This window comes from Pristis pectinata, chromosome 44 (assembly GCF_009764475.1).
Source record: "Pristis pectinata isolate sPriPec2 chromosome 44, sPriPec2.1.pri, whole genome shotgun sequence".
In the NCBI taxonomy this organism is placed as follows: Eukaryota; Metazoa; Chordata; class Chondrichthyes; order Rhinopristiformes; family Pristidae; genus Pristis; species Pristis pectinata.
Window position 1 is genome coordinate 1,931,877 of NC_067447.1, and position 21,154 is coordinate 1,953,030.

General features: G+C 47.3%; 1 protein-coding gene and 1 long non-coding RNA gene across 2 annotated transcripts in view; both read right to left on the reverse strand.

Annotated features, from left to right (window-relative positions):
• Positions 1-428: 428 nt before the first annotated feature.
• Positions 429-21,154, reverse strand: part of LOC127566659 (uncharacterized) — a 41,241-nt gene continuing 20,515 nt past the window's right edge. Inside the window, exons 14-28 of the mRNA XM_052009173.1 lie at positions 19,552-19,669; positions 19,155-19,253; positions 14,354-14,520; positions 10,325-10,948; positions 7,788-7,959; positions 7,620-7,685; positions 5,719-6,023; positions 4,442-4,893; positions 3,623-3,709; positions 3,295-3,465; positions 2,974-3,144; positions 2,705-2,875; positions 2,381-2,551; positions 2,046-2,213; positions 429-1,884 (exon numbers count right to left, since the gene is read on the reverse strand). Coding sequence (XP_051865133.1) covers positions 1,797-1,884; positions 2,046-2,213; positions 2,381-2,551; positions 2,705-2,875; positions 2,974-3,144; positions 3,295-3,465; positions 3,623-3,709; positions 4,442-4,893; positions 5,719-6,023; positions 7,620-7,685; positions 7,788-7,959; positions 10,325-10,948; positions 14,354-14,520; positions 19,155-19,253; positions 19,552-19,669 — 3,030 coding nt within the window. The 3' untranslated portion in view covers positions 429-1,796. The remainder of the gene's footprint in view (positions 1,885-2,045; positions 2,214-2,380; positions 2,552-2,704; positions 2,876-2,973; positions 3,145-3,294; positions 3,466-3,622; positions 3,710-4,441; positions 4,894-5,718; positions 6,024-7,619; positions 7,686-7,787; positions 7,960-10,324; positions 10,949-14,353; positions 14,521-19,154; positions 19,254-19,551; positions 19,670-21,154) is intronic.
• Positions 14,390-19,897, reverse strand: LOC127566646 (uncharacterized). Its single transcript, XR_007955762.1, has 3 exons — positions 19,763-19,897; positions 16,765-16,857; positions 14,390-14,520 (listed from the first exon to the last, which is right to left on the reverse strand). It is a non-coding gene; the product is annotated as an uncharacterized LOC127566646 (long non-coding RNA).

A 21,154-nucleotide genomic window follows, 5' to 3' on the forward strand; every position in this document is an offset into this window, starting at 1 on the left:
ATTTTGCTGTAAATACAAGAAATATCAACACAATCAGATTCACGGCAGTGACCAACAGGACGTGGAGACGGGCAGCCGCGGGTAGATGTGTGCACACGGCTGTAAACTGGGGTTTCACTTGTCATTTAAACGGAATTCCGGATCCTGGACCTCATGAATAGAGGAAGAAGCTTCATGCATTTATTGTCAAACATATGCCACGGCGAAAGTGAAATGATTCAGGTGTTTAAATCCAAAATGTAATGGAAAATTACTGTGAATACTCATGTTTGTGACTGCGGAGCGAGAACAAGATTAAAAGCCGTCAGAACGATGACGATTCATCAGAACAAAGTTCCACTGTCCACTTGTGACAAATTGTTGTATTATTAGTTCCAAACTGCATTCATAATACACGTATAATCAAGAATCCTTCCCATCCCGTTCATTCTGTCTTCTCCCCTCTCTCTTTGGGCAGGAGATAAACAAAAAGAAAATAAAAACACAAAAATATAGAAGTACAGGCGCAAGGGCAGCTTCTCTCCCGCTGTTTTCAGACCCTTGAACGAACCTCTCAAACGCTTAAAGATGAACTCTTGATCTCCAAATGTACCTCGTCGTGCACTTGCACATTGTCTAACTGCACTGCACTTAATCCGGAACTGCAACATTATATTGCCCATGCAATTTTCATTCGACAACATCAATGTAATTATTTCTGGCGTGAGCTGTGCGGGTGGCGCGCAAAACCAAATAATCTCATTATATCTCTGTACATGTTACCTGAACATAAATCAAAGCAAATGTGACATTCCTGAAGCAAAGTCAATGTAACCTTAAAGCCTGTTTATCTGTAATCGGTTCTCTGTTCTGGAGATAATTAGGTAATTTGAAGAAACGGCTTTATCCAGAGAGGCTTGAGTTTGTATTTTGCTGCTTGCACCGGTAAAAGCTAAATCCCAGGAGAGGTGGGAGATTTTGAGGGCGGTGACTGACGAGAGAGCTGCGGTGGTGGGGTTTTCTTTTTTCTCCCGGGAGGAACACCCAGCACTCTTTCCTCACCAGGTGGAGAGTGACCGGGGTTTGGGAGAGGTAGAGGCTGACAGGCTCTGGAAGCGCAGGTTCTGCCCATTCTTCACATGTAGCTCCCGGGCACCCGACCAACATTTTCTGATCTCACGGCCGTTGTTGTAACGGAGACAGTGGGAAGTTATAATTTGCATACAAAATAGACCGTGGACAGCAAAACTTGCAATTCTCTGAACACAGTTAACAGACGCCGCGGCACGGAATGACCAGTTAATAATCATTCCCGTTTATCACAGTTATTGTACATCAGGGGGTCCCCTCAGTGCAGCGTCCGAGATCGCCGCAGATCCAAGAGCAACTATGGAGATATTTCATACATTAACATTCTATCGACAGGATGCTTAATGACTGCAGTAAAAATTCCAGCTTCTCCGCCCTCAACAACGTGTTTAAAAGGCCGGTGTGCCGGGATAACCCACTCCTGGAGATACAGTGTGACAGTTAGTGTCCCAGAATGAGCCCCAAACTCGGCTCTTCCTGGCTAATTTCCCTGGCTCCAGTGGGGGACATCCGACCCGAATATCCGACCGCAGCTTCTCCTGCGGACGGAGGGGGTGGGGGGAATGGGTCACCTGACAGCAGGACCACTTCTGACGTCACACTGTCCCCAGACCGAGCTGGGAACCGTTGGTGTCTAAGCCCGGACCGCGGACGTTTAAAGAGGAAGTCGGGAAATCGGCTAAAAATACTCCCAGCCCGCGGGCGGTGACGTTTCTTCATTGAGGTGTTCACAGGAACACTCTCATTCCGGGTCTGGGCTCCTGCATAGACCGCAATTCCTTCTCCCCGGTCCGACTGAATTTATTCCCCCACAGCCTGAAACAGAGTGAAGAAAAAGAGGAAAGAAACAGATTACACAACAGTGTCAGTAACTGGGGACTCGGGTTCACATTTCAACACTGACAGACAAATATCACCAGAACAGCCCGTGGATCCACCGAGATTTTACCGCATTAAGCATTAACACAAACACTCACCTGATCCACTCCAGACTCGAGTTGGTCACGATGAGGTGCCGCAGAGCGGGGACTGATCGGTCTGTGAGTGAGTTGCTACTCATATCCAGCTCCGTCAGTGAGAGGTTTGTACTGAGAGCGAAGAGGAGATCTTCGGCACCAGAATCTGTGAGATTGACCTTCTCCAGTCTGCAGATGAGAGAGAGAGGTGGGGGCGGAGGGAGAGAGGGACACAGGGAGACAGGAGACGGTGAAAATCCCCAGGGTTTATCAGTAACACAATTACTGACCACATTAATATTCAGTGTCAGACACCCAGTGACTGTAAACACAATCTCTCACAGTCTGGGACTTACCCCAGTCTCTTTATTTTACACTCCGGGTCTCTCAGAACCGCAGACACCAGTTTCACTCCCGAATCTCCTAGTTCATTGTCACCCAGGTCCAGCTCCGTCAGTGACCCGTTTGTTCTGAGAGCGGAGACGAGATCCTCGGCACCAGACTCTGTGAGGCCGACACGGCACAGACTGGAGATGAGAGAGAGTGAGGGTGAGGGACACAGAGACAAGAGATGGTGCAAATCCCTGGTGTTTATCAGTCATACATTTACTGACCACATCAATGTTCAGGGTCAGACACCCAATGACTGTGAACACAATCTCTCACGGTATGAGAATTACCTCAGTTTCTGTATTTTACACTCCGGGTCCCTCAGATCCTCAGACACCAGTTTCACTCCTGAATCTCCCAGTTCATTGTAACACAGGTCCAACTCGGTCAGTGATCGGTTTGTACTAAGAGCGGAGAAGAGATCCTCGGCACCAGAATCTGAGAAACCGACACGCTGCAGTCTGGAGATGAGAGATATTGCGGGTAAAGTACATATTTCAAAATTCAGTGTCAGACACACAATGACCGTAAACACAAGTTCTCACAGCCTGGGACTCACTGCAGTTTCTGTACTTCATACTTGGTGATTGTCAGAGCCGCAGCCAGCAGTTTCACTCCTGCATCTCCCAGTTTATTACCGCTCAGGTTCACGTCCATCAGTGTGTCCTTTGCATTGAGAGCCCAGACGGGATCCTCGCTCCAAGAAGTCCAAACACTGCCTTCATCGAGCCTAGAGATGGAGTGAGAGTGAACGACAGAGCCAGACAGGAGACGGTGCAAATCCCCAGTGTTTACCAGTAACGAAATTACTGATCACACTAACGCTCAGTGTCAGACACTCAGTGAATGAGAACACAATTTCTCACTGTCCAGAACTTACCAGAGTCTCTGTATTTTACACTCCGGGTCGCTCAAGGATGCAAACACCAGCTTCACTCCCGAATCCCCCAGTTTATTGTAATTCAGGTCCAGCTCCGTCAGAGATCGGTTAGTACTAAGAGCGAAGATGAGGTCCTCGGCACCAGTATCTGTGAGACCGATCCCGTCTAACCTGGAGATGAGAGAGAGAGATAGAGAGAGGGTGAAGTACACAGGGAGGCAGGAGACGGTGAAAATCCCTTGGGTTTATGAACAACACAAATTCTGACCATGTTCAGTGTCAGACATCCAGTAACTGTAAACACAATCTCTCACAGTCTGGGACTTACATCAGTTTCTGTATTTTGCATTCCGGGTCCCTCAGAGACGCAGACACCAGTTTTGCTCCCGAATCTCCCAGTTTATTGTTCCCGAGTCTAAACGGAAACAAAATGTGAGACATAGTTATTCAAACAGTGGGTCTAACAGACCTTCTCTCGCTTGGATATTTCAGGGAAAGTAAAACCCTTCATGAAATGTCTGACCGGAGTTCCATTCACCGACAATAACCCTCACTGCCCAGATCCCAAAGAGGGGTACAGTGGGGGAGTTGGTGGGAAAGTGTCCCACGAGGGGAGGGAACGGAGCGAGAGCCTAACAGGAGGGGGCGTCGTAAGGAGAGGGATGGTACCAGAGGAGGGGGAGGCAGGAAGAGGGGAAGAGGGGAGGAGAGTCCGATTGTGACAATACTCTCCATCTCGCAGTGACGGTCCAGTGACGCTCTCCTGTCCCTCTCCAGGAAGAGGGTGGGATTCTCCGACACACCGACTGCTGCAGTCAGTGTCGGTCTGGGCGTCAGTAACAGTGAGAGGGAACGTGGTCAATGGACGTGTCACAGGCAGTGAGAAACACAGCCACTCATGTGATTTACTGCAATTAAACAAATGGCCGTCATTCACTGATCTGATGAAGATTTCAACGACCCTTAATAAGGACCCACTGATCCCTCCAGTTCCTGCGGAATTACAGAACTACCCTATGCTTATTCTTCACAGTTATGCACATTCTACTTTGCTACAGGTTTATCCAAGCACATGCTGTTCGTTTACGTTGAAACAACAAAATGGAATCGTTTCACAGTTCAGAGCTGCAGAAAAGTCAACAGTTACCTCAGCTCCTGGCACTTGTGCAGCCCGGGTCCCAGCCGCTGGAGCCCTTCACTCTCAATGCCGCAGTTACACAGATCGAGGAGTTTTATTGTATCACAGAGCCCGATGACAAGAGACAGGACGGCGCAGTCAATGGGATTCAGGCGAAAGTCACTGAGTGAAAGTGTTTCCACAGCTCCCAGTGCAGCCTGAGCCAGTGCATGGTTCTGAGACTCAAACAGGTAGTGCAGTGTGTTCAGGAGGCTCCTTTTACCAGCTTCACTCCCTGTTATTCCAATCTGACGTTTAACCTCCTCCTTCACCAAGTCAATCACTCGGCAGGTTGTTTGATTCGAAAATGGGCCCAGAAACTTCTCCAGCCCCCGAGCTGACCCTGGGGAGGAGAGACCAGCCACAAAACGGAGAAATATGTCAAATCGCCCGTCTTCCTTGTTGTGGGCTTTAGTGAGTATCTGGACATCCACGGGATCAGGAGTCAGGTATTGTGCGAGTGCGGCTACAAACTCTTGGATGGTGAGGTGTGGGAATGTGTACACCACGCTCCGGGCACAATCCTCTCTCTCCAAAAGTTCCATCAGGAACCCGGACAGGAAGTGGGAAGGCTGCAGATTGTAGCTGATCAAATCTCCATCTGTAAACACAATCTTCCTCTCGGACACTCCTGTGAAGGCCATCTGACCAACCCTCAGTAACACATCACGGGGGCTTTCAATATCACGGCTGTGGTTTTTTAGGATGTTGTAAATATAGTAGGAATATAGTTGGGTGATGGTTTTGGGAACTCTATGCGGGTCCCTGTGTCTTTGTGTGAAGAAGGGGCCCAGTGTCAGACTGAGGATCCAGCAGTAGGAGGGGTTGTAGCTCATGGTGTACAGGATCTCGTTCTCCTCCACGTGTTTGAAAACAGCTGCTGCCACCGCCTGATCTTCAAAATACCTGCTGAAATATCCCTTCCGTTCGTCACCAACAAATCCCAGGATTTCAGCCCAGACACTGATCTCCGCCTTTTCCAATAAATGTAAATCAGTGGGGCGGGTTGTCACCAGCACTGAACACCCTGGGAGAAGCTTGTTCTGGATTAAACTGTACACGATGTCAGATACCTTACACCGGAATTCAGGATCTGTGCACATGTGCTGAGGTTCTGTGTCTCTCCGACTGTCAGCAAAATCGATTCTGTCCCTAAATTCATCCAAACCATCGAATATAAACAGCAATCCCTCTGGGTTTTTCCACAACTTTTCCAGAATATTCCTCAGGTAAGGATAAAAAAATACCATCAGGTTCCACAGGTTTATTGTGCAATTAATCGCGTTTAAATCTCGGAACTTAAAGCTGAAGACAAATTGAAATTGTTGGTATATTTTCCCCGTGGCCCAGTCATAAACAATCTTTTGCACCATGGTTGTTTTCCCGATCCCCGGGACTCCGGCCAGCGCTGCCGAGCTCCCAGATTTGGATTTACTCCAGGCAAGTCTGCCCTGGAACAACTGAGCGGTCCGGAGTTTCTGCAACTCTCCCCGGAGATGTTCCTCTCTCCACTTCTCGTGCTCCCGGCCTCTTGCCAGCAGCTCGTGTTCCACTAGTTTCCGACGTCGAACAGTGGAAATGACCGTAAGCTCAGCGTATCGATCAACCAGCTTGAAAACCTTCACCTTCTCCCTCATCAGGATGGTGTTCACTCTCAGTGTTTCAGTCTGTTGCCGCAGTGTACTCTTGTGTTTCTGTTGAACATCTTCCATGGTAACAGAGAGAGATCAAAATATCAGATGTCTCAACTCAGAACTCAGTATTTAAGACGACAAGAATGAGTTCAATGCTCTTCAATTAATTGAATTCACTCATGTATGTTAGTGCAGGATGTAAACTTGTTTAACAGATCCCTGACTCGACAGAGAACCATAGCCTGTAAAGCCATCAGACCCTGACATTCCCATATTTACTATGTCGAGCAGCATCTATGGGGGTGGGGGTGGAATTGTCGACATCTCAGTAATCGCACTGTCAGGCAGGCAGGGTTCTGATCGGAATCCTTTGCTGTCTTCTACTTTTTCCCCATATATTTGTCCAGCTCAGATTCCCACCCGCCTGTCAATCTAGTTCCATCCCTCCCTACAAGTGCTGGCAAATTTCACTGCAGGGATATTGCTCCTCCCTAGTTCAAGCACAACCTGTCCCTTTTGTGTAGTTTGCCCCTGCTCCAGAGTAGATGTCTCAGTGAAACTCCTCGCCCTGCATCGGGTGCTTAGCCACACGTTCCTCTGGCCGATCTTTCTCTTTATGATCTCTCTATCACGTGGCACCGGTAGTAATCCGGAGATCACCATTCGCAGACACGCTTCTTAACTTGTTATAGCTACCTGTACTCATTCTGCAGGACCTCATTCATTTCTATGCCAACGTCGTTTGTACCAACTGGCTGTTCAGCCTCCCGCTCAGAAATGTTCTGCAGCTCCTCAGAGGTATCCTTGACCCTCGCACCCGGGAGGCAACGCACCGTCCTGGCGTCTCTTCTGCGGCCACATAATCACCTGCCTGTCCCCCTCACAAGGAAGTCTCCTGTCACTATCGTCCTGTCTGACGGCACCCATTCCCTCTGAGCTTCAGAGCAGGTCACAGTACCAGAGACATGACAGCTGCTTCTATCCACTGAAAGATTATCCAAAGAGGTGCATCTGCTCGGGAGGGAAATGGCCACAGGAAAACCCTGCACAGCCTGCCTACTCCACTTACATTTACTGGTGATCACCCATCTATCTGAATACTGCATCTTACGTGTGACCAACTCACTAAAAGTAACATCTGTTGTCCTCTCAGCATCCCGGATGATCCTGAGTACATCAAACATCTTACCCCGTTTGTCAGGAGCTGCAGCTGGGTGCACTTCCCACAGATGTAGTCTTCAGAGTGACCGAGAGGTTCTTTGACTTCCTATATCTTGCAGGAGCAGCGTTCCACTGCCATCCTGCCTAGACTGACTCGAGTGTCACGGATGAACAGCAACACAGAAAATATCTCATAATCTTATGGATTGTTGTTTAATTCCAAGGACAGAACATCCTATTCCCGAGCCAATGATCTTTCGAATCCCAGATCTTGACAACCTATGGATAAATGGCTTCTGACACAGGTCGATTCTAAAGATAAAATGATTATAAGGTTGCATTTCCTCTCTCACCTTTCAGTTCCGTGGGTAGTTCAGTTAAACCTCGGGCGATGTTCAAATATTCCTCTGGTTCCGGACCTGTTCAAATCATCAAGGTTTCATGAAACCAGATCTGACTAATATTGTTAAACCTTGAGTGTTTCAGGATGAGTTTGATTTCAATGTGTTGTTTTACCGTACCGAACTCCTGGATTTCCTTTAGTATTTTGTCCAACTTGGGTAACTCCATCCTCATCTTCACAAAGGATTCCCACATCACCCTCGGGGTCTGGGAGCCTTTCTCCGTCACCAGACTGAGGAAGAGCTTGGAACCTTCTGTCCGCTTTCCCTTCCCCATCAGCTCAGTGATTTTCTGTAATGGAAAATAATGAAAATGTTAAGGAGTGGGCTGAGAGACACAAGAAAATACCTGCTCATTGATGGGAGGTCACAGTGGTTTTCTACACAAAAACCGTCACTGGGCTGTGTCTTTATCAAGCTGGTGAAAAGCTAACTATAAAGTTACAAATCAGAGCATTGTGGTAGCAGAGTGAGGAATCACTGATGCTCTGCAATGGACTGTATGTGATGCGTTTCCCTTGTCCTTCAGAGGCCAACTTTAGTCACATTTCTGACTGTACAGCACAGCTACACAAATCCAGATTTAAGCTACTTACGCTGGAGAAAGAGACGTAGAGCCGACTGAGAGAAGAGAGGTTTAAGGTGGGGAAGGATATTCAAAGGGGATCTGTGAGATCTGTTTTGTTTATCCACACTGAGAGTGGCTTATGTCTGGAACGCGCTGCCAGAGGAGGTGATGGCAATCACAATTATAACTTTAATAAACATTTAGAAAGGCACTTAAATAGGCATGGAACAGAAGGAATTGGTCACATTATGAGCAAACGGTATTGGTGCAGATGAGCATAAGGTGGGCATGGACATGGTTGGCTGAAGGGACCTTTTCTGTGCTGACCGACTGTAACTGCATGAGGAACAAGCCGGCACCAATAACAGGTCCACTTACTCAGAAAGGACAAAGTCTCACTGAGGGAAACAGAGAGAAAGCAGAAATCACCAGCAGCTGATCTCAGGAACCTCTGTGGGTTTATTCAGAGGCACCGAACAACGACAAGAATAACTACCCGATCCGTACAATCATTTGTCCCTGGTACTCGACATAACAGACATTTCCTTTGGCACATTGACTATCCTTGGAGAACTATGCATCACATATCCACCAATGGGATTTCTTCAGGCAGAACATCAACCCGTACCATTTTTAATCCATAGAAACACATTCCATGGAAGTCCCCAGAGGAGGAAGTAGGTTGAATGGACCAGAATTCGCGGTAACCTGTCGCGTGGCACCAGGAACTGGAGAGGATGATAAGGAGAGGCAGATTCTTTCCGGAGATGGAATTTCATTGGAACACAGAAACATTCGGCACAGACAGATACCATTACAGCTCACATTGCCCATGCCGACTGTGATGTGCATCCACACTAATCCCATTTGCCCACATTCAGCCTGTTTACCTCCACACCTTTCCTATCCTGGTACCAGTCCAAAGGCCTGTGAAGCACTGCAAATATTTCTGCCTGCTTCGCCAGCACGACCTCTGGCAGCCCGTTCCAGGTGTTCACCCTACTCTGTATGGAAACGAACCTAACAAATTCACTTGAAATTCTCCCCTATCAGGTTACACCTGTGCCCTCTTATTCTCGACGACTCCTGTGGCTTTGGAAAAATCCTATGTGTCCCATGCTGTTATTAATTTTATTAACCTCCAAGGTCACCTATAAGACTCTTAAATTCCAGTGTGTGTAAACCCAGCCCATCCAATATCTCCTTGTAACTGCAGCCCTCCAATCCAGGGCACACCTCCTGGTGAATCCTTTCTGCACGCAAACTTCTTTGACCACATCCCTCCTGTACTGCTGCAACCAGAACTGTCCAAGTGCTGTCTAACCAATACTTATTTTCATGAGGGTGATGGGTTGTCCGGGAAATGCAACAGCAGCAGAGAGCTCAGTGTCACCACGACTGGCTCCGTTTTACAGCAGGTAGTGGGATTGGACTCTGTGGTCAGAGGGTCGTTTCCGTGACTGCGAGTGAGACTCCAGAATGGGGTGTTGCTTCTCTCCGTGGTGACAGGGTCAAGGATGTCTCTGAGCAGGTACAAAACATTCTGAACGAGGAGGCTGATGAGCCAACGGCTGTGGTCCATATTGGAACTAATAACATAGACAGGAAGAGAGATGGGGTCCTCAGAATTAATTATACGGTGTTAGGTTGAAGGTTAAAATGCTGGAAAGGATGATAATTTCAGGATTACACCCTGTGCCATGTGTTAGTGAGTGTAGAAATAGGAAGATCAGGTAAATAAACGTGTGGCTGAACAACTGGAACAGAGGAACAATGTCATTTACGTGGACTATTGGAATAGCTACGAAAGAGGATGCAACCTCTACAAGGGGACAGGTTGCCTCTGAACCAGATGGGGACCACAGTCCTGGTCAGGAGGTTTCCTGGAGCCATTCAGGAGGCTCTGAACTAGTCTTACAGGTGAATGACACTGAAAATAGTCGTAGAACAGATGAGAGCTTTGAGGCAAATATAGTGGCTGCTTTGAGGACAAAATTCTGTGCTTGAAGACTAAGTGCGAGGCTTTGACTCAAGAGGCCTCGGTGAGGAGGCTGAGTCGTGATAAAGTAAGATACGTCAGATCTTTTACTTTCCTCTGTAGCCTTCGTGGTTCGGTGTTGGCAGTCAGGGCAATCGCATGCTCCTCCGGCAGAATGGAGGAGATAAGGGGACCGTCCACTCTCCCCGGTGCCTGTACCTGTGGAAGTGTATCCACCTGCAGCTCCTGACTGACCACGCTGAGGAGAATCCAGCAAGCGGAGAACATCACAGACAGGAGCGTTATAGTGAGCTGATCACTAAGGAGGTACATGCCACGGATAGTTTGGTCACAACCAGGAAAGGTTGTGAAAGTAGGCAGGGAAGGCTGGATTCCACTATGACCCTTTCCCTCAGTAAGAAGCGTGCCGTTTTTGTGACTGTTGGGATAATGGCTTCCAGGGGAGAGCAGCAGCAGGTGCCAGTGGCTCAACAACGGCCTCTGATGCTCTGCAGGGAAGGGTGGTTTCTGGAACAGCTGCAGTGATGGGAAACCCGGTAGGTAGGGGAACAGATAGGCTGTGAACAAGGCTCCAGAGTGGGACGGAGCCTCATGGGTGCCGGAGTCAATGACATCTCCGGGCAGTTGAAGAACATCCTCGATGGAGACTGTGAGCAGCCAGAGGTCGTTCTGCACACTGGTATCAATGACATAAGTAGAAAAGTGGATGAGATCCTCCGCAGTGAATACAGGGAATTTGGTGGAAGGATTCAACAAAGGACCAAGGTTAACTCTGGACTACTCCCAGTACAACGCTCTAATAAGGGGAGGTATAGGAAGGCAGAACAGACAGATGATCGGCTGAAGAGCTGGTGTAGGTGGGAGGGATTCAGGTCCGTGGACTGTTGGGATGTCTTCTTGGGCAGTGGCGACCTATACAAGACGGATGAGTGATACCTGAAGTGGAAGGAAAGCAGGGTCTTGGAGATTTGCTGGAACTACTCGTGAGGATTTCAACTGGTCAGGCAGGAGTTGGGTTCCAAAGTAGTCGTAGAACATGTAAATGTAAATAAAATACAGAAGTTAAAGCAAGCAAGACCGTTTCGCAGGAGAGGGGGCAAGAAGCCTCACAAACGAAACAGATGAACAAACGCCACTGATGGACACATTGGATTGCAACATAATCGCTATTACAGACACGTGTTTGAGGACATGGGCAGAACTAGCAGCTCAATATTCTGGGTACAGATGCTACAGGCATGAGAAAGGTGGAGGTAAGACGGGAAAGGGCGCTGTGTTATTGATTGGGGAGTATACTAGAATGGGAGGATATTCCGGGAGTAATGTCCCTTGAGGATATGTGGGATTCAACTTAGAAATAAGAAGGGCGATCACTGATGGAATGATACTATCGGCCCTCCAGCAGTCAGTGGGAATTGGAGGAGAAAATGTGTCGTGAGATCCCAAATATGTCCAGGACATATTTGTCACAGTGCCAAAGGATTCGATGGGGTGGAATTTCTTAATTGAAAACAGGAATATTTCTCAACCAATTGTAGATGGCCCTGTTAGCGAGGGCCAAAGCCCAACATTCTCCTGGGAAATGAAGCTGGGCAAGTGGCCGATGCGTCAGTGAGGGAGCATTTTGGGAACAGTGACCATAATTCTATTCGTTGTCAAACAGTCATGGAAAAAGATGGGACTGGCCCACAAGTTAAAGTCCTAAATGTGGGCAAGGATAATTTTGATGGCACGGGACAGGCTCTTGGGAATGTTAATTGAGAGAAGCTGTTATCACACGAAGGGCCACTTCGCAAGTGGCAGGATTTCACTCGTGAGGTTGGGAGAACTCACTGCTATCGAGAACCTGTTAGAATGCAGGACAAGGCTAGCTGGATTGATATAGAACAGTACAGCACTGGAACAGGTCCTTCGACCCAGGATGTAGGTCCAAACTAATTAAACTAGTAATTAAATGCACAACTAAAGTAATCTATTCTGCATGTACAGTGCCCAGATCCGTCATTGCTCTGCATATCCACCAGCCGCTTGAAAACCTGCCTCATACTTGCTTCTAACATCACCCTTGTCAGCGCGTTCCAGTCACCCACCATTCTATCTATAAAACACTTGGCCCCCACATCTCCTTTGAACTTACACCCTCTCACCTTAAATGCGTTCCCTCCAATAACAGACATTTGGAAACTGGGAAAAAATGCCGCCTATCTATTCTACTTGTGTCTCTCATGATCTTAAAAGCTGATAGGTCTCCCCTCAGCCTCCGCCGCTCCAGGGACAAACAATACAAGTTTGTCCAACCTCTCCTTTAAGCATATGCCCTCTGTTCCAGGTAGCATCCTGGGTGACCTACTTCTGTACTATTTTTAAAGCCGCCACATCGTTCGCATAATCGGGTGAGGCCTAACCAGAGGTTTATAAACCTGCAACATTACATTCCAACACGACCTCAGTGTCTCAACGAATAAACGAAACCATTCCGAACGCCTTCTTTACCACTCTATCAACCTGTGCAGCCACTTCCAGGAAGCTATGGACATGCACCGCAAGAACCACCTGTACATCAACACTGTTCAGGGCCTTGTCAGTAACAGTGCACTGTCTCTTTACATTTGATCTCCCAAAGTTCAACAACTCGCATTTGGCCGGATTAAACTCCGTCTTCTATTTCTACGACCATCCCTTCAACTGATCTATGTCTCGCTGTATCCTTTGTCAATCTTTTGCCATGACCACGACACCACCAATCTTCGTAGCGTCTGCGAACTTACCAACACACCCATCCACATTTTCATCCAGGTCATTTATACATATCACACACAGCAGAGGCCCCAGTATGCCGAACCCCATTTGTCACGGACCTACAGCCACAATACGTCCCATCGATCACCACCCTCTGTCTTCCATGGGCAAGCCGGTTCCGAATCCAAAGGTCTAAGTTTCTGTGGAGTCCATGCAGTTTAACCTTCTGTATGAGCCTACCATGTGCGACATTGTTAATAGCTTTACTAAAATCCATGCAGACAACATACACTGCTCTACCTTGGTCATCTTGAAACTCTCAATTAAATTAGGAAGTCATGACGTCCTCCGCACAAAGCCACGCTGACTGTCCCGAATTTCGCAATAGCTGTCCAAATGCGCTTAAAGCCTATATCTGTGAATCCTCTCCAGTATCTTCCCGACCACTGACGTGAGACACACTGATTCCAGAAATCTCATCTCTCGCCTCCCTCAATAACCTGGGCTTTGTCGCATCAGGTCCTGGGGACATCCATCTTAATGTGATTTCAAAGAGCCAACACTGCGCCTTGTGGATAATCTACAAATATTATAAAATACGAACACCTAAGTAGAGGTACAAAGGTACAAACATTATAAAAGTGAACCCAATTAAAGAAAAAAGTTCATTTACACATGTGCCAGCATACAGCATTATCCACACTGATCTCACTGACCTCCACGTCCTTCTCCTTGGTAAATACCGACGCGAATTACTCGCTTAAGACCTCGCCCACATCCTCTGGTTCCACGTACATTTTCCCTCCTTTATCCTGGGGTAGTCCTACCCTCTCCCTCATTATCGCCTTGCGATTAATGTATGTACAGAATGCCTTGTACTTCTCTTTAATACTGCTTGCCAAGGAGATTTCATGGCCCTCCTGGCCCTCTTAATTCCCTTCTTGAGTTCTTCGCTCGTTCCTTTATTGTCCTCAATGGGTCCTTTTGAATTTAGCTTCCTGAGTCTTATATACGCTTCGTTTTTGTCCTTGTCTAAGTTCACCAACCTCTCCTGATATCCGAGGTTCTCTGACTTTCGCATCATAACGTTTCCTTCTCACTGACCTGCAGTTGGTCTTCAAATACCCTCTACATGTCAGATGCGGACTTTCCCATAAGCCGCTCTTCCCAGGGAACTCATCCGTGCTCAGAGAATGCAGTTGAGGCAGGTACAATAACAACATTGAAAATATATCGGCATAAGTGCATGGATAGGAAAGGTTTAGAGGGATATGGGTCACACACGGGAAAATGGGTCTATCTCAGGAAAGCATTTTGGTTGGCATGGACGAATTGGGCCGAAGGGCCTGTTTCCGTGTTGTGTTATTCTTTCACTCTCACCTCATGTTCAGGTCCACTGAAATGTCCCTCGTTTCTCAACAGTTGGCTGAGTCCTTCAACCCGTTCTTCAATCGCCTCTGCCAGTCTATGCTGGTAGAATTTTCCCAGCTGGAACAGTTGGTAATCGTCCCACTGTGTCAGGAGCTCAGAGAGTGTGGACTTTGGCTCTGTAAATAGAAAGGGAGAAAGTGAACATCATCCCAAAGAGTGCCGTGGGCTCTGGCCCCAAACACAAACAACGCCCCGGACCCTAAGCACAACGCTCACCACCACAGTGAAAACGTGTGTCTTCCACAGAGCCATAGAATTGCACAGCATAGCAAAAGGACTTTCAACCCACCGGGTCTATGCTGATCACTGTGATAATCACAGCAGTCGGCACTAATTCCTTATCCCCCTTTGCCTTGCTCCAGTGTCTAGAAGTCTGACACATGATGTTACTGTTCCTGCTTCCACCACTTTCTCTGGCAGCTCTTTCCAGATGCCAGCTACAGTGTGGGTGAAATATTTACCTTTCAGGTTCCCTCTGAACATCCTGTCTCTCACCTTAAAATACACCGAATGCACTTAACTAGAGAACTCAAACAGCACCTCCCGATCTGCAAGGACATGTGTAACATGTGGATGGGAAGACCCCACTGCCTGGACATCACACCCCCAATGTTGCACAGATTTCCGTTGTGCATCACTGGATATAAAACCCACCCGACAGTACAGCGGGAGTTTGTTCACCTAAAGAACCACACTCACCAGCACTCCGTCAGGGTCAGTGAGGGATGGGCAAAAAATTACAGCCTCATCAGTGACGCACTCACGCAGAAGACTCTGAGCTCTCTGTCACACTCCGACACCCCCGATACAGATCACACATGCCCCACACACAGGTACCGCACCTTTCACTCTCCCCGTCCCTGACACAGATCAGGTACTACATTCCACTGCTCCCGTCTGCCCACTTCCCTCCTCACTGCGTCCACCTCTGGTCTTCCTCACTCCCCTCCCCATTCTCTCACCTCTCACTTGATAGAAGCTTGGCAGTTACTTGTTTAATGAGCCTCCAAGGGCAGGAATCACTTCACATGAGTTCGAGGGACCTGATCACTGCCCCTCTCTCCACTCCCTCCTGTCTGACTTTGTCCCCTTCTCCCTGCAGACAGCTCACACTCCACAGGGACTCTCACTCAATTCGAGATCGCTTTCTTCTTGCGGTTCCAGTAATATCATTATTTTCCCTTAAACTGACTGGCAAAAACTTCTTTCGAATACACAGTTCTGAGGTTGGAAGGCTTGTGCTTCATTCAGTTGTTGTCCCGAAATCAATTTTCCCTTTCCGTCCGCTGTAAGTAACACAGTGCCACGAGGTCGATTCGAACAAATACCTTTATTAGCAGTGCACCGCTAGGAGAATTCTCTTCAGCACTCACTAAGAGTCGCTTTCCGAGTTCTCCCCGAACAAAGGGCAGACAGACATTTATACAGGAATTGTCACGCACATCCCATGCAAACGGCGCCGCGAGTTTCCGTCAAGCAAAAGAGATCCCGAGACAGCTATCACACCTTTTGTCTTAGTACAATTGAGTTATAATCAAGGCTTTCAAAGGCAGGTATCACTCTTCATTGTTCCGACCAAGTCTTTACCTCGATGTTAACTACACTCAGTATCACCACCGTCACATATCACATATTGGAACGGTTCGTTACCCGAAACAATACTTAACATTCTGACCTAACTAGTGGGTCAGCAGCTTGCTAGTCCTTGCTAAAGAAATATAAATGCATATATATATATTTTGTTTTCCAGTTATAGGTATGGTTGCAATTCTTAACCCTTCACTTCCTCACAGTCACCGAACCACGTTTCATTGTCTCCAAAACCCTCGTAAGAGGTTAGGAGTCCACTTAATCTTAACTGTGAAGCACATTCCATGGCTTTTAATTACTTTGTTCTCTCCAATATCCCATACAAGCCCCAGAGGATTCACTCAACACCAATTTCCTATCGCTGAATCCACTTCCCTTTTCCTCATCAAACCTTCAATAGCTTCTGTAAACAAGGTTCTTTTAACTTACCGCCTTTGCTTATTATCCTTGAAGGAACTTGGTGACTCCGAACTCTTACAATCTCGCTTTTCAACACTTCCCATTTCCCCAATGTTTCTCCCCCTCTGGCAGCTGCTCCCATTGACTGTGTCGGACCTACCCATTGTCGTCGCTCCATTCCATGTGACCTCCTGCTGCCCAATCACTTCCTCTACGGCCATGAAAATGCCCACTGACAGGGATCTGTCCGAGAGCTCCCTCCAAATGTGCTCCCTCCCCTCAGCCTATCCTCTCCTGTGAGCTGCAGGTCCGGGAACCTGACCCGGACCCAATTTCAGGACGTTTGTATTTTACAGAATTCTCTCACCCACCCTTGTCGTCCCTTCTTGTTGTTGTCACTGGATCTCCTCCCCTGTCTGTACCTTCAGCCATGGTGGTGACCGGTGTTCACAGATTCTTCTGCTCTGCAATGAACGGAACATCGAAAGGCTAATCAGACAATAGTTCACACGAGGGGGAAAACATTGCCTTACCAATGGGGTCACGCGAAGTCTCCTGTCCTGCTGAGGGTTTACGGCATTTTCTGTATTTATTACAGTAGCTGCAATTTGATGCTGATGTCTAAAAAGTACCAAACGGAGGCAAACTATTTCGGACATCCCGAGATGGGAAACGAATCAGAAAACCCTGCTCCTCTACCGTCACCCCCATTGGTTAGTCAGTTCTATATTCAGGTGCAAGGCTCATGCCATGAAACATATCCTCAGAGCCGCATTTCCCCGTCCATTGAGTGTTGCATCTGTCTCATTTGTCAACATTGTGTGACATTTCCTGACAGTTCAAGCCGGCTGTTACCCAGACAATGGAGGGAGGTTCTCGTCAACGATAACTGAAAGCATAAATAACAAACTGAATATCGCATGTTCCTCGGCTTCAGTCTGAAAAATATGTGAACCCTGAAAATTCTATCCCACTTTAACCATTCAAAACCAATTCCAACGTCCCACAAAACAAGTCACAACAAAGCTGCAGATGCTGCAAATCCGAATACAAGCACAAAGAAGGATTTGTTTCCGTCCGAGGCGTATCAGACCTGAACCAGTGACTCTGCTCCTCTCTGCACACACGCTGTCCAACCCGTTTCCACCATTTCCTGATTTTGTTTTCAGATTTCCAGTATATATACGTTTTATTTTTCCACCCGCACCACCCTGACACCAAATACCGGCATCCCCAGATTCACGGGATCAACGCCCATCCCAGCCCTGATACAGTATTCACAGTCAACGCGCAAATATGTTGATATAATTCAAATCACAGTTATAATTATCAATTCAAATTTACATTTGCTTCCCATTTACCTGTCTCATCCACTCCCTCTGGCAACTGATTTCATACGCTCACCACCTTCTTTGTGACAAAGTTGACCCTCAGATCCCTTCTCATTCTTTTCCCTCTCAGCCCATACCTGTGCTACCGAGTTTTAGACTCCCCTGCTCTGGGGAAGAAATTTATCCCATCAACCGTGTGCATGCCTCTCAGGATGTTAAACATTTCTATAAGGTCGCCCCTCATTCTCTTACGTTCCAAGGAAAGTAACCTGGAGGAGCTCTCCCTATAACTCTTTGCCTCTAGTTCTGGCAACACCCTTGTAAATCTTTTCTGCACACTTTCCAGTTTAGACACTTCTTTCCCGTAACAGCGTGACAAAAAAAATGTGCACAGTACTCCAACTGCGGCCTTACTTATGACGTCTACAATTTCAAAGTAATTTCTCAGCTCCCATACTCTATGCCCATACTGATGAATGTCAGCGAGCGAAACACTTTATTCACCACACTGTCTCCCTTTGAAGCCGCTTTCAACAAACTATGTGCTTGTACTCTTCTGTCCCTCTGCACCATTACATACCTCGCCCCCCTGCCATTCATCGTATAAGTCTTACTCTGGTTTCATTTTCCAAACTGCATCACCTCACACTTACCTGTATTGACATTAATTTGCACTCATTGGCCCACTTCGTAAACTGATCAAGATCCCGCTGTAATCCACGATAATCTTCTTCACCTTCAACAACATCTCCTAATTTTGTGTCACCTGCAAACTTCCGGATCAAACCTTCCGCATTCACATTAAAATCATTTGTCCAAATATTTGGGATAACGAAGATACCAACATTGACCCTTGCGGCACACGGTTAATCACCGGTCTCCATTCCGAGAAACAACCTTCAACCACCACGTGCTGCTTGCTCCCTCCGACCCAATTTTTTATCCACATAACTGGCTCTTCCTCGATCCCATGGTACCAAACCTAACGTCCACGAGGACCGGGAACATTTCGCACTTTAATGAAGGTGAATAAAGACATTGATAAGAAAAAAGGAAAGTAGGACACGAGAGCAAGTTGGTGAGAAATGGAAAGTCAGATTTTGAAAGCAACTGGAGATATAAATAAGAGAATTTTACCAGAATTTAAACTTTATCACTTAACGTTGAAATTTGACCTGCCTGCTCGTGTGTCCATCTAAATCCGCCTGAAACCTCCACGCGCCCCCTTCCAGCGCGTTCCAGGCACCTGCTGTGGAGTGGCTCAGATTTTATCAAACGGCAGAGCATGTTTCAGATACCGAACTGCCGCTCCCTGCTCTGGGTTTCCAGTACGGAAATATTTTCTGTAGTCAACAAAATCGTACTGACACAGAAATGTCAGATGATTTTCAGGTGAAAGGATTTGAAACCAGAAGGGCTTCAAGTCCAACCTGAACTTTTTGGAACAGGAATTAAACGAGGGAGGGAATACCCGCTGAACGAGGAGCGGACGACTCCACGGGACAAGACGATGCGGGCAGGCGTTACAACTGTGCAATAAATGCTCGTGAAATCAGATTGAAACGTGTTACAACTCGAGTCTGTTCGCAATACACAAGCCAAAATTGGAAGATAATGTCTCTGTGAGATACTGTCTGAACCCCCAGTTCGAGCCCCTCCTTTGTATCGACGATTGGTCTGTCAGAGACCCAGGGTGCGACTGAGATCTTTGACTCCAGGTCAAGCTGAACTACTGGACCCTGTTTCCACTCACAGACTCACAGAACTGTCGCATACCCTTCCCCAGAATACGTAGGTCAGCGGAAAGGGAAGAAATGGGTCAAATACAGGGGACGGATAGCACGGCGGGGCGGCAGTTCATGTCGCCGCTGCTCAACTCCAGCGGCTCCAGCGCATTCCTGTTTGTTGGTGCGTTCTCGCACTCCCCACCCCCTCCCCGGTTCTCCTGTTTACCAGCACGTCGCACAGATGTGTTGGTTAACTGTCTGGTATATATTTCTCCTTCGTGGGTGGACAAAGTCCATTACTTTAGTCTTACCTGACAGTCGCTGTTGATTTCTACCTGGATTTCCGCGAATAGATTGCATGTAACAGCCTTGTTATTCCATTCCAACTAATGAGGAGGCTATTTCGCAAGTCACAGATGTGAATTTCATCCGACTCTCGTTCTGTGAGTTTCTGAGCCCCGGTGTGCCTCAGGAGGGACCAGCTTCACCTTAAACATTCCTCGCATTCTTCAGCTCCCTTACTGGAAAATTAAAATAAAACCGGTTCAACCATCTGCTGTCGTTTCAACTGTGAACTAAACCTCAGCATAGAACAGTGCAGCTCAGCAACAGGCCCTTCGGCCCACAGTGTCTGTGCCGAACACAATTCAGATCAAACGAATCCCTTCTGCCGACGCAATGTCCAAATCCCTCCGTTGTCTACACATTCGTGTGCCTATCTCAGAGCTTCTGAAGCACCCGTTTCGCTGAAGGTTCTGCACAGCCTTCACAAGCAGGTGCTCTGTGCCCTCCCCTGATTTACATTTTCTTTGTTTCCCTGAGCACCCCCCGTGCAGATCTGGGAAACCTTCAGATAACCGCTCACCGTTCCTCACTTCATCTTAACCTGCTCAGATCCTCCCAGCAGAAGCTTAGCGATGTGCACCCAGGATATTACAGATAAAAACAACATCAAAGCGTGATTCTATCAAAGTCGAATTCAAATTCGAGTTTATTGTCAAATGCACAATTACATGTGTGCACAAGTGCAATAAAAAACTTACTTTCAGCAGCATCACAGGCACATAACATGCGATAAGCAACGTTCACTAGAAAAACATAAATTACACTGAAATTATGCACAATTTTTACAAAAAGAAACACAACCAGAACATAAACAAAGTCCACTTTGGTGCAATGTGATCACTTTGCTGCTAGTGTTGCTATACTACGGTTATTCGGGTTATGCCAGTTTGTTCAGGAACTTAAAGGGAGAAGGGAAGTCGCTGTTCCTGAACCTGGTGGTGTAGGAGTTCAGACTTCTGTACCTCCTGCCCCGATGGTAGCTGTGAGAAGACGGCATGGCCCAGATGGCTGGGGATGCTTGATGATAGATGTTGCCTTCTTGAGTCAGCGCCTCCTGTAAACACTACGGATGGTGGGCAGGGATGTTCCCGTTATGTGTTGGGCAGGTGATGGGATGAGATGTGCTTAAGGTTCTTGAACCGACCTGAAAATCCCTTGCACTACCTCGCACCACATTTCCCTCAATTTTCACTAATGATAGCGTTTCTGACGAAGGGTCTCGACCCGAAAGGTCTACTCTTTATTTCACTCCATAGATGTTTCCTGACCTGCTGGGTTCCTCCAGCACTTTTTCTGTGCGTCTAATGATATAATATTTATTTTTAATGTATATTATGATATTTAAGGATGGCAGTTAT